Source organism: Myotis davidii, unplaced genomic scaffold (genome assembly GCF_000327345.1).
Source record: "Myotis davidii unplaced genomic scaffold, ASM32734v1 scaffold96, whole genome shotgun sequence".
In the NCBI taxonomy this organism is placed as follows: domain Eukaryota; kingdom Metazoa; phylum Chordata; class Mammalia; order Chiroptera; family Vespertilionidae; genus Myotis; species Myotis davidii.
This window is the reverse complement of record NW_006289416.1, coordinates 3,214,513-3,227,475: the sequence shown is the minus strand read 5'-3', so window position 1 is coordinate 3,227,475 and position 12,963 is coordinate 3,214,513. Positions and strand designations below refer to the sequence as shown.

General features: G+C 37.9%; 1 protein-coding gene across 1 annotated transcript in view; it reads left to right on the top strand.

Moving 5' to 3' along the window:
- Positions 1–12,963, top strand: part of SMCHD1 (structural maintenance of chromosomes flexible hinge domain containing 1) — a 132,474-nt gene that overhangs the window by 4,515 nt on the left and 114,996 nt on the right. Inside the window, exons 2-5 of the mRNA XM_015562675.1 lie at positions 4,005–4,080; positions 5,048–5,209; positions 10,297–10,379; positions 11,242–11,372. Of these exons, the coding sequence (XP_015418161.1) occupies positions 4,005–4,080; positions 5,048–5,209; positions 10,297–10,379; positions 11,242–11,372 (452 nt within the window). The remainder of the gene's footprint in view (positions 1–4,004; positions 4,081–5,047; positions 5,210–10,296; positions 10,380–11,241; positions 11,373–12,963) is intronic.

Here is a 12,963-nt window from a genome sequence, read left to right as displayed (position 1 = left end):
TCCCCCAAGGATTCCTGGACTGCGAGAGGGTGCAGGCCAGGCTGAGGCACCCCCCCCCCAAGTGCACGAGTTTCATAAAAGTCTAATATGCTAAGTGTCCCTCCGTCTGACTGGTCGCTATGATGCGCACTGACCACCTGGGGGCAGACGCTCAACTCAGGAGCTGCTAAGCTGCAGTTCTCAGGTGATGCACCCCAAAACCAGAGAGGAGGGAGCCCAATTCCTCGTGGGGCTGCACAATTCCACCATCGGCCGTGTGTTATGTTGTTACTGAGTCACTGTCAGCCCCGAATTTGGTTTATTGCACATTTGCGTTTGCATTCCACACCCTGTACAGCAGCAACTCTGCAGAGTGCCCTCTTACACTCCAGGACCCCTTGTGGGATGTTGGAAAGCTGGTTTTGGCCCGATCCCCACATACCAGGCCAAGGGACCCCACCTGCTGGAGGGACCTGGCTCACTCCGCAGACGCCTTTCGAGCCACGGTGCCACCCCAGAGGCCAGGGAGGGATCGCAGAAGGTTGGTTCCAGGGTGTGTCCAGCCTGTCTCACCTAGTCCTGCCCCACCGGCCACTTTCTAATTAATTTCCTTTCAGTGTGCATGAATCTGTGCACTGGGTCACTAGCTAAATATAATGCCATAGCACAATCTTAAAGGCCAGTTTGCAGTTTCAGAGCAATGCATTGAACTATATAGTTTCTGACTGGCTTAATCCATGGGTGAAATTTAAAGTATTTGAAAGATTCTATGGACTGCAAGTTAGCTCCTCATAAATATTTCTCAAAATTAGCTTTGGGGAAAAGTTGGGCAGCAGGTAGTTTGAAGCTGACCTAAAGACATGGAAGGCATGTACTCTATACTACTCGTTAAAGGTAGATTCATATACTTTAACAGTTAATCCAGAAAAAGATGTGATTGCCCTGGCCAGTTTTGCTCTGTGGTTAGAGTGTCGGCCCATGGACTGAAGGGTCATAGGTTCGATTCCTGGTCAAGGGCAGGTACCTTGTTTGCAGGCTTGATCCTTGCCCCAGTTTGGGCACTTGTGGGAGGCAACCAATGGATATGTCTTACATCGATGTTTCTCTCTCTCTCTTTCTCTTTCCACCCCTTCTTTCCTCCCCTCCACTCTCTCTAAAAAAAAAAAATCAATTGAAAAAATATCCTCAGGTGAGGATTTAAAAAAAAATAAAAGTGAGAAAGCCTAACTAAAAGTCTCACCCAAATAGAACATGCTATCCTGTTTTCATACAGAGAAAGGGAGAGAAAGAATATTTGTAATCAAGGCCAGGTTAGTGCAAATACATGAAAGAATAGTTTACACCTGATAAGTTAGGTTTTAGGTAAAAAAAATATGGAGAGAGAAGGATATATCTGGAATCAAAAAATAATGTAAAGAGATATATCTACACTAATAAAAGACAAAGATGCAAATTGACTGTACCTATGTGATGCCCACCAGCCAATTAGGTGTGAGTATGCAAATCAACCCAGCAAAGATGGCGGGTTAATTTGCATATGCAGGCACCGAGCGGGGTGGGGCGCTTGCGTCGTTGCCATGGCTATGACGCAGGCGTTCTGCACCACCCCAGCCGCGCTGGGCCTCTGGCAGCATGGGAAGGCAGAAAGGTGGCTCTGGGCCGGAGCGAAGGCAGTGCTGGCAGCCAGGGGAAGGAAGGCCCATTCTTGCACAAATCTTTGTGCATCAGGCTTCTAGTCTATATAATAAAAGCCTAAGTCACCATTATGGCAGAACGATCAGGACAACCAGTCGCTATGATGTGCACTGATCACCAGGGGGCACATGCTCAACGCAGGAGCTGCCCCCTGGTGGTCAGTGTGTTCCCACAGGGGGAGCGCTGCTCAGCCAGAAGCTGGGCTCATGGCTGGTGAGTGTAGCAGCAGTGGCAGGAGCCTCTCCCGCCTCCGTGGCAGCACTAAGGAGCAGAAAGCTGAGTAATAAGGAACAGTGAGCAGGCAGGTGGTAAGGAGCAAGGGGTCCCAGACAGCAAGAGGGATGTCTGCCGAGGGGTCCCTGACTGACAGAGGGCGCAGGCCAGGCTGAGGGGACCCCCCCACCCCCAGTGCACGAATTTTGTGCACTGGGCCTCTAGTAGAAATATAATGAACCTAAATATACTCATCACTCATATTAAAGTTACCAAGTATTTACCACACTAGAATCATTTTTGTCTTTTGTATCACATTCCAGGTCTTAGTTCACTTTATTCCTATGTACTTCAGCAGGCATTTCTATTACCACGTCATCAAAATTAACATTTTTAATATTATCTAATAGCTTAGTCCATATATTGATTTCTCTCATTGTCTCAGTAATGCCTTTTTAATATTGACTTGTTTGATTCAGGATCCCAGTGGGTCCACATATTGAACTTGGTTTTTTGTTTCTTAATCTTCTACAATTTAAAATATTTGAGCAAAACTCTTCCCCCAGTCTCTTTTTAGTTTTTCCTGACATTGATCTGTTGAAGAAATCAAGTAGTTTTTTTAAAAATAGTATTTCACATTCTGGGTTTTTCTGCTCTTTCATGGTGTAATTTAGCCTTTAATATAGTTCTTCATGTTGTGGTGACCCCCAACCATAAAATTATTTCCGTTGCTGCTTCATAACTGTAATTTTGCTACTGTTATGAATTATAATCTAAATATCTGATATGCAGTATGTATTTTCTTTTTTTAAAAATATATTTTATTGATTTTTTACAGAGAGGAAGGGAGAGAGATAGAGAGTTAGAAACATAGATGAGAGAGAAACATCGATCAGCTGCCTCCTGCACATCTCCCACTGGGGATGTGCCTGCAACTAAGGTACATGCCCTTGACCAGAATCGAACCCGGGACCCTTCAGTCTACAGGCCAATGCTCTATCCACTGAGCCAAACCAGTTTCAGCTAATATGTATTTTCATTGTTACAAATTGAACATAATTAAAGCATAGTGATTAATCACAAAAACAGTATGTAATTATATAGATGTTTTCCAGTGGTCTTAGGCGACCCGTGTGAAAGGGTCGTTCGACCCCCAAAGGGGTCGCGACCCACAGGTTGAGAACTGCTGGACGAAGGGTTTTTAAATTCTTGAGTATTATTAGTTTAGAACTTTTTAGTAGTTTTCTATAGTAAGGTTGGTCTACGTTAACTAGTCCTCATTACCTGAAACAGAAATCAGCCTTTTCTCTATTTGTACATTGTGGTGTTAATTTTATAAAGAACCTTTGTATTTTCATTTTAAAGATATGTAAAATTTTAATGAAACCATTAACTCACTTTTCTAATTCCCATTTTTTGTTTTGTCGTGAAGTTTTATTTTTTTATGTGTTCATTGGCTGTATATTCGTGAGTTCTTGTATTCATGTTTTTTCACTCTTTTTCTCTGCTGATTTTCATCTTGATTTATGAAAGCTTTTTTTCCGCTAAGGATTCTAACTCTGTCTCTTCTTGTAACCAATCCCCTAATCCCTCAATTTATAATTTGTCTTAAAATTTTAGAGTTATTCTTTTGGGAAGGGTTATAATAGATATAATGAGTCTTTAATACAGGTAACCTGCATAGCATGGCTATTTTTTCCTCAGTGTTATAAAATAAAATGTTAACCTCTATTTTCTTCTAGTACTTTTATTTTACCTATTTCAATATTTAATGTTGTGAACATGTGTTATGTTAATAAGTTTACTTATATATTGACTCAGAGTAATGTCTTTTGTCTGGGAAGAGTCTGCTGATGTTGAAACCTTTCTAAAATGTCCCAATTATTCGCTTGTCGTCCTAGCTGGCATATAATAGCAGAAAAAACAACCTTGTTAAGCAAATAATTTATAGATAGATTTGTGCTTAATTATGAAAAGGCAAAATTTTAAAATATGACAGACAAATGTAGTAATTGTTACAAGATTATATACTATTAGTATTTTCATATTTTTAAAAACTTGATTGGTGCATTTATTTCCTTTGTGTAATAATTCATTTTATTTGTTATTTTGGATAGACACTTGGCATTTCACCTGAGGAAAAATTTGTTATTACAACAACAAGTAGGAAAGAAATTACCAGTGATAATTTTGGTAAGCAATGCTAAGTTTATGCTTTTTATATTTAATATGCTATAGCACAGCAGTTGCCATCCGGTGGTCCTCGGACCCACTGGTGGTCCGTGAGATCCAAAAGGTTGGCGACTGCTGCTCTAGTATATTGTAGAACAATAGCTATTTGATTACATAGATAAGCGTCAAAAAAACTGTTGATGATTTTGGTTACTTTGTTGGTGTGGGGAGGAAACTGTCTATAAGTTCACAGTTTATACAGAGGTCATATTTTTCAAGCAAGGTAATAGAAAAATAGTTGACATCATTTATGGCTACAGAAGATGAGACCTTGCCCAACAGCTAGCCACAGGCCTTCCATGTGGGCCTTTAAGAAGCTAATTCTCCTAATTGGATTCGGTTCTTCCATTATCTTTTTTTACCCAATTGAATTCTAAGACCTGCCAGCTTTTTTGTTTGTTTGTTTTTTAATATATTTTTGTTGTTTCTAGAGAGGAAGGAAGAGGGAGAGAGAGACAGATGCATCAAGGATGAGAGAGAATCATCAATCATGCCCCACACTGGGACCGAGCACGTGTCCTGACCAGGAATTGAACCATAACCTCCTGGTTCATAGGTTATCGCTCAACCACTGAGCCACACTTGTTGGGCAAGACCTGCCAGGTTTTCATGCCTGATTTCCTTTTGAATTTAACCACTCTTCTCCTTTCATGTTGATAACACTCAAATGTAGTTCGCCATCTGATTTCCTGTGATAATTTAAGTTACTAAATTGAGGGTTTCAGATGCATGGAAGTATTTGGGCCTATTTAACTGATATTCTTAACAAAACACAACTGAATTTATAGATTGAGCCATTGTTTGGGGGTTTGCCTGTATCATCTTTAAAGATACTTCATAGAATAGATACAGTTTGGATTTTTAAAGTTATAAATTCATGTGTTTCTGATTCTAGCTTTGCACTTAAGATACTACCTTTTGATTACAGATGAAACTGTTAAAGATGGAGTTACTCTATACCTGCTACAGTCAGTCGACCAGTTACTACTAACGGCTACAAAAGAAAGAATTGAATTCCTACCTCACTATGACACACTGGTTAAAAGTGGCATGTATGAGTATTATGCAAGTGAAGGACAAAATCCTTTGCGTAAGTATTCCATTTATACTAATTTTGTTAAACTATTACTCTCCTTTATCCCCTTATTACCTGTTCCATTCCTTTACTTTAAAAAAGTATCTCGCCGAAACCGGTTTGGCTCAGTGGATGGAGCGTCGGCCTGCGGACTGAAAGGTCCCAGGTTCGATTCCGGTCAAGGGCATGTGCCTGGGTTGCGGGCACATCCCCAGTGGGAGATGTGCAGGAGGCAGCTGATCGATGTTTCTCTCTCATTGATGTTTCTAACTCTCTATCTCTCTCCCTTCCTCTCTGTAAAAAATGAATAAAATATATTTAAAAAAATAAAAATAAAAAAGTATCTCATTGTAATTTTTAGGAGACTGTGACAAGTCATTGTGAGCTTCCTTACTTCAAATTCTTCATTACAATATAATTCTTTTCCTACCTGTCATCTTACTTCAGAGTAAAGATACCTCTCCTTTAAAACTAACCTAGTTGTAGAATTCATTCCTTCTCAACTCATAAGAAATCTTGTTTCTACCCATTCTTCTATCTCAGTGGTTCCCAGGTGGTTCCCAGTGTGGGGCACATGCCCCACAGGGGGGGCAATTTGATTTTTAAGTGGGGCAATTTGAGAATGAGTTAACAGTGAATTTTTTTGGTTCTAGGGGCCTCTTGTACAGTATATAAATATATATATATTGTGACATATTTATGCATGTCAGTTCTCCATTATTAATGTTTTGAAACTTTATTTGCTATTTTTTCATATCATTTCATATTGTTGTTCTTTTTTTTTTTTTTTACCAATTTCTTAGTGATTTCTTCTCAGTACTTCAGCTATTCTTTTATTTTTCTCTTTCATGGATGCCATGTTCTCTGTAAGCTTGTTTAGACCAAGTTATTGGCCTTTTAGACTCCCACCATGTGAATAGGAATTCACTTTTTAAATAATAAGAATTATATATCACAGCGGGGGGCCTCAGGATTTTAGAGATGCTTAGGTGTGTCATGGCAAAAAAACCGTTGGGAACCACTGCTCTATATCATGTATAATCTTTGATTAATTCTTCCTCTTCTATAGACCTCTCAGTTGTTTTTACCTTGCAAATTTGTGTAGTTGAACTGCATGAGTAAATGGTTTGTCTTCTTAATTTCATTTCTTTATTATTTCCTTTCATCTTTATCACTCGCAAGTTTTTATCCTACCTTTGGGTTGTTTGCTAGTGATCTTAGTTAACTTACAGAATTTTTTCTTTTTGGACCCTTCTAATGTGTTTAATACTACTTAGATATTCATTATAAACTTCCTTATTGAAAATAGTTTTATTGTATAGGGATTATAGTTTGTAGGGAATTAGAAAACATAGATAAGCAAAAAGAACATAAAGAGTATCCATATCTTTTCTACCCATATATAAATACCATTAATACTTTGGTATGTATCGCTTCAGATCTTTTCATGTTGTTTGTTTTTTCTATTTTAGTGGTTTTATATGATTTATGCTATTTTAACCTACTTTTTTGTTTAAAATAAAATGAACATCTTTAACAATGTCAAATATATATTTGTTTTTAGTGGTTAAACGCTACTTAGATAATAATATACTGAACAGTGTTCTATTATTAGACATTTAGGTTATTTTAGTGTTTTTTAATTACAAATGACTGAATATTCTTATGACTAAATCATTGTGCACATCCTTACCTTAAGTGCAACTAATATTATCTCTGACATTGTTCCTTTCATACAAAAAATACTCTTATTTCTCCATTCTTAAAAACATCATAATCTTATCCCACCAGCCACTGCCCAGATTTTTGCTTCTGTTTACAGCAAAACCTCTCAAAAGAGTTGACTGTCTTCACTATTAACCGTACCTCTCCTCCCATTCTCTCCTATTCACTATCATGTACTTACTCTTTTAAGGTTATCAGTCACTAAATCCAGTGATCAAATTTTCAGCTCTGGTTTTACTCAAGGCATCATTTGACACTAGTAGCCCTGCACAAAATGCGTGCACCAGTAGCTTGCTACCGACCTCCTGTAGCTCCCCTCGCCCACCCTCCCTCATAGCTTGCTGCCCTGATGCCTCCTGTAGCTCTCCACTGCCTGCTTGTAGCTCGCTGCCCCACCTCCTGCTAATCCGTGATCCAGTTGTTACGAGGTTGGTCGTTACGTAACGATCATTCGCGTATTATATAGGATAGTTTATCACTTCTTCCTCCTTAATATAATTTTCACTTGGATTTTGAGAGATCACACTCTATTTTCTTTCTACCACTGACTGCCCTCTCTCTTTTCCTCTTTCGCTACCTTTTTTTGTTTTTTACTTTCTGAGGTATAATTGACACATCTCCCCACCTACTTAATGTTGAAATAAGTGCCTCAGGGCTTAGCCCTTAGTCTTGTTATCTCCTCTTATTTCTTCACTCAGTGATCCCATCCAATCTTGTGGCTCTAAAGAGTATACCATTTTTTATGTCAATGACCCTCAAATGGAGGTTGTGAGAAATGGTCATTTTTAGTTAAAAATTGATAATAATGATAGCCTTATTCCAAATTTTGTCTATCCAGCAATTGTCCATGTGGCATCTCCACTAGAATATCTAAGATGAGAACCCTCATCTGTTCACTAAATCCTATTACTACATAGTTTTCCTATTCAAAGTGATCATTGCTCTGTCCTTTTAGTTGCTAAAGTCAAAAATCAAATTGATTGTCCTTTGTTCATACATTTCATTCAATCTGTCAGAAAATCCTGTTGGCACTGTTTTCTGTATTTATCTAGAAATGACTATTTCTCATCATTTCCATACTAGGTCTGAGGCACTATCGTATTACCTTTGTTTTCACAGCTCCTCTTGCTTGTTCATTCCACTCTGGTGACAGCTTTATTCTCAGCTTAGGGCCCTTTGCTTGGTATACTCTTTCACCAGCTAGCCCCTGTCACATTCCCTCGCCCCATTCAAGTCTTGTTTACATGTTATCTTCCTAGCAAAACTTACTTTGATCACCCTATTTAAAATTGTAACTATGTTCCCTCTATGCCTTACTGTTCTTTATCTCTCTTCTCTGGTCTTTTTATTCTCCATAGCATATATTACCTTCTAAGATGTTAAATAATTTTCTTATTTATTATAATTATATTTGATTTCCCACCTTTCTTCACTAGAATGTTAACTCCACTAGAACTGGATTTTTGTCTGTGTTCAGTTCACAGCACAATGCCTGGCAAATAGTGGGTCCTTAAATTCTTTCTCGGGGGATCAATTTCTAAATGTACAATCATGGAGTCAATAGAAATATTCATTTCTATGACTTTTGATAGAGATTAATTACTATACAGATTGGTTTTAACCAGTTTTCATTCCTATCATCATTATATGAATAAGCAGGGAATCTCACTGTTTAAACTCTTGCTTTGATTTTTGTCACTTTATATTATACTAGAGGTCAATGAATGAAATTCGTGCAAGAGTAGGCCTTCTTTCCCCCAGCTGCCGTCACCAGCTTCCCTTTGGCACCCGGGACCTGGGCTTCCCTCTGGCCGCCAGCAGGCACCCAGGACCCAGGCTTCCCTCACAGCCCCAACTTCATCCAGAAGGTCGTCTGGAAGGTCGTTTGGCTGTCCAGTCTAATTAGCATATTATGCTTTTATTAATATAGATTCCTGGGTCTTTCTCTGATTTTCTTTCCTTTGCCTTTGGTGTTACCTCGGGTTATTCTTTATGGTGGACATCTCTTCAGGTCATGCTGATCTTTTCTTTTTATGCTTTTCTTTTAACTACTGATCCAAGCTTTAACTATTCTATGTCAGTAGAGCAAAAATATCTGTAGCTATCTTTATTCTCCCAATTAAGTGCGATATCTGCTCCAACTCCCTTTGGAGCACCTGTACTCATTGAACTTGATATAGTGGTAGAGCATTGCCTCCAAAACTGAATTTTTCTTTCCTCCCTCTAAATTTTCTCTTTATGGGAAATATGACCAATTGTACAGTGTTCTGGAGCAAACACCCAAAACTGTCTTGGATTTTTTTCTTTTTTTTCTTCTTTTATTTATAATCAAGTACTAAATTGTATTCATTTCTTTCTTCCAAATTACTCTTAACTTTCTTTTTTCTTCCCATTTCCTACAGTGTTCCTTTTCCATTTTTTTTTTTTATATTTTATTGAGTTTTTACAGAGAGGAAAGGAGAGAGATAGTTAGAAACATCAATGAGAGAGAAACATCGATCAGCTGCCTCCTGCACACTCCCCACTAGGGATGTGCCCGCAACCAAGGTACATGCCCTTGACCGGAATCGAACCTGGGACCTTTCAGTCCGCAGGCCGACGCTCTATCCACTGAGCCAAACCGGTTTCGGCATCATTTTTTAAAGTTATTACCCTTAACCAGATCCTTATACATATCTTACTTCTAGCTAATTTATAAACATAGCCGTCCTGTAAGTCATTTGCTACGCTCTTTTTTCTAATAAAGGAAATAAAAGTGAGAAATAATTTGAGTAGTGACCTTGAAGAAAGAATATTTGGAACAAAGCAGAGCCACTGATCATGGAACATCCAGTTGGTTGTATAGTAGGAAATCAATAGCAGTTCTGTGTCAGTTAACCAGACATGTTCTGCTGCTTGACAGGTTGCTATCATAAGATTTCTATATCTAAATTAGCTATTAATACACACATTTAGAGTCGCTTTATACTTGCCGCCATAACTCTGTATGTATTTACATTAGACTTCTTCATGATGTGATTACATACCACAGAGTACTTACTATTGGATTTTTATTGTAAAAGTCTTCTGTCCCTTATGTGTGTATGTCTGTCTTTAGATTATTAACTCTGTGAGGTCAGGAATCGTGGTTGGCTGACTCATGCAATATAATGCCATATAAGTACTGATTGATGACTGCTTTTTTATGCTGGTGGTGATTGGTGATGATGCCTTTAATTATGTATTGCATCATTAGGATCAGGATAATACTTGTAATTCTTGTTATTTTGGAAATAAAAGTGATGACTGAAGGTACTTCATAATTTCTTCTATGAAATTTTATATGAAGTATTTGGAAGGGAAAATTAAAGCAGTAATGTTTTCTCATTCTTTTCCAGCATTTGCTCTTGCAGAATTAATTGACAATTCATTGTCTGCTACTTCTCGTAACACTGGGATTAGAAAAATACAGATCAAATTGGTAAGAAAAGAATACTATTAAGCAATTCAGCTTTTCCTTTTATAAAAGTAGTACAAGTTAATTGGGGAAAAAGTAAAAAATAAAGAAATAATTATCTGATATCTCTTCATCTAATGTTAAAATTTTCACATGCCCTTTTTTCTGTGCATATGTGTGATTATAGTATACATTTTGTTGTTTGTGATCTTCTTTACTTCAACAGTAAGAATATTGCCATATCATGAATATTATGCAATATAATATACCATTGCTGCAGGTTAGTTTATTGGCTATGATATAAAATATATTATAGTATAAAATCTATATAAAAGCCTAATATGCAAAGTGTCCCCTCGGGAGTTCGACTGGGAGTTCATTCGCTCGCTATGATGTGCGCTGACCACCAGGGGGTGCATGGAATGAAGGAAGGCCCTGGTTGGCGGCCTGCAGCCGGGGAAGGGAGGCCCTGTCCGGCAGCCAGCAGCCCCTAGGAACCCTATCCGTGCACGAATTTTATGCACTGGGCCTCTAGTATAATATAATATAAATCAGCCTACTATTATTGCATATTTAGGTTTTTTTCTGTGTTTTAGCCATTGTAAGCAATGCTGAGAGGATAAACATCCTTATAAGTCTTTGTATGCATCTCTGATTAATTCATCAAGGTAAATATAAGAAATGAAATTTCTGGATTAAAGGACATGAAGACTTCTAAGACTTTTGATTTATACAGCTGAAGTACCCTTAAGAAAGTTGTATTAATTTATAATTCCACCAGAAATGTATGAGTGAGCCCATTGAATCATTTTCCTATATTTAACTTTTCATGTTTTTAATATTGATTTGACTTTTTCTGTCTTTTTGAACTTGTTTTACTTTATAGCATTTTGATGAAACACAAGGAAAACCTGCTGTTGCAGTGATAGATAATGGAAGAGGAATGACCTCTAAACAGCTTAATAACTGGGCTGTGTATAGGCTGTCCAAGTTTACAAGGCAAGGAGATTTTGAAAGGTTAGAAAACATTACTCACTTTTTTATGGGCAGCTGGGTATTTTAATAAGGATAAGAACTCATATTTCTTTAGTTATACATGATACATTGGAGGTTTTGATGTTAACATTTATTTAGATTTTTATATTACAGAATTTTTATGATTAAAACTTAGTTTAGAAATTGTCAAAACTACACAAATCATATTGTGCCTGTTCATTGAACAATTGTTTTTGCATTTTCTGAAGTATGTAGGAGTTATGTTGATATGTTGAGTACTTTGAGGCATTTCTCTTTTTTGTTACTAAGTTTGATGGAAGTTGTGTAGCCTCTGGAGGAGTAGAATGGTTTTAAAATAGGCATTAGAAATCACTAATACCACTTAAAAATGTCTAAATGTCTAACGTACGTATTTCTGTTGAGCTCTATTACTCTACTTTTGGGGTTCTGCATTACGAAACATTTACAACTGCTAGGAAATACAATCTAGCCAGGAGTTTACATCAGAATGTGTTTGTAAAAAATATCCTGAATAAAATGTTGTAGAGGAAACAAAATATACTAGAAACTCTCAGGAATATAATGATTCAGGTCTTTGGGATATTAACTCAATTCTAGTAAGCAATAATACACAAGTCTTTTGATATTTAAGCTATGTTATGTACTTTAGGAAACATACTTGGGAAGATCTATTGGCATTCTTATTAAGTAGTTAGTAGTTGTTCATGTCCTGTTTTGGTATTTCTTATGTAAAGGAAAGTCACCCAAATTTAAGGATTAATCTTAATAACGTGAGGGCGTCTTACTCTTAGAGGTGCTTGCAGCATTCATTGCTCCTGCATGGGTGGGCAGGACACGGAGAACCAGGGACTTCTCTGGTTCAGGGAAGCCATTGCTTTTTGCTCCCCCCTGGTGATTCCCAGACACCCTGCCCCACCAATTTACAACCCCATCCAAGCTGTACTCATCGACTTTTGCATATGAATGGCCTGTCCTTTTGCCTAAAACAAACTGCAGCTAGGTCAGAGAGCCCCAGAGATTCCAAAAGAAGGCCCACTACCTGGCAGCAGCAGCGGCCTTGTTTCACAGCTGGGCCTCGTCTGGGACTTCCAAACCCCATACAAAGAGGAGGAATCTGCAGATGTCTCTGTAGCCCTGTAGGGCAGCCCCAGACAGTGCCTGACCTTGCACCTCCTTAATGGATTACAACTCTTCACATCCATAAGAGACACACTCAAGGAGCAGACTTAGCACCAAAGCCCTACTGAAGCAAGTCCTACCCCATAAGGGTGTTTCACACATGAAAGAAATGGATGAAAACAAAATACTAGATATAGAGTTCAAAACCACGGTTATAAGATTACTCAAAAATCTTCTAGAAACCTTGGAGAAATTTGGTGAGAATTTTAAGGAGTATGAAAAAAGACCAGCCAGAAATTAAACACACACTGACTGAAATAAAGAATAATATACAAGGATTCAACAATAGACTAGAGGATCCTAAGAATCAAATCAATGATTTGAAATATGAAGAAGCAAAAAACACCCAACCGGAGAACAAAAAAGAAATAAATTTGCTTCTAAGTGAAAATGGTAATTCTAGAACAAAAAG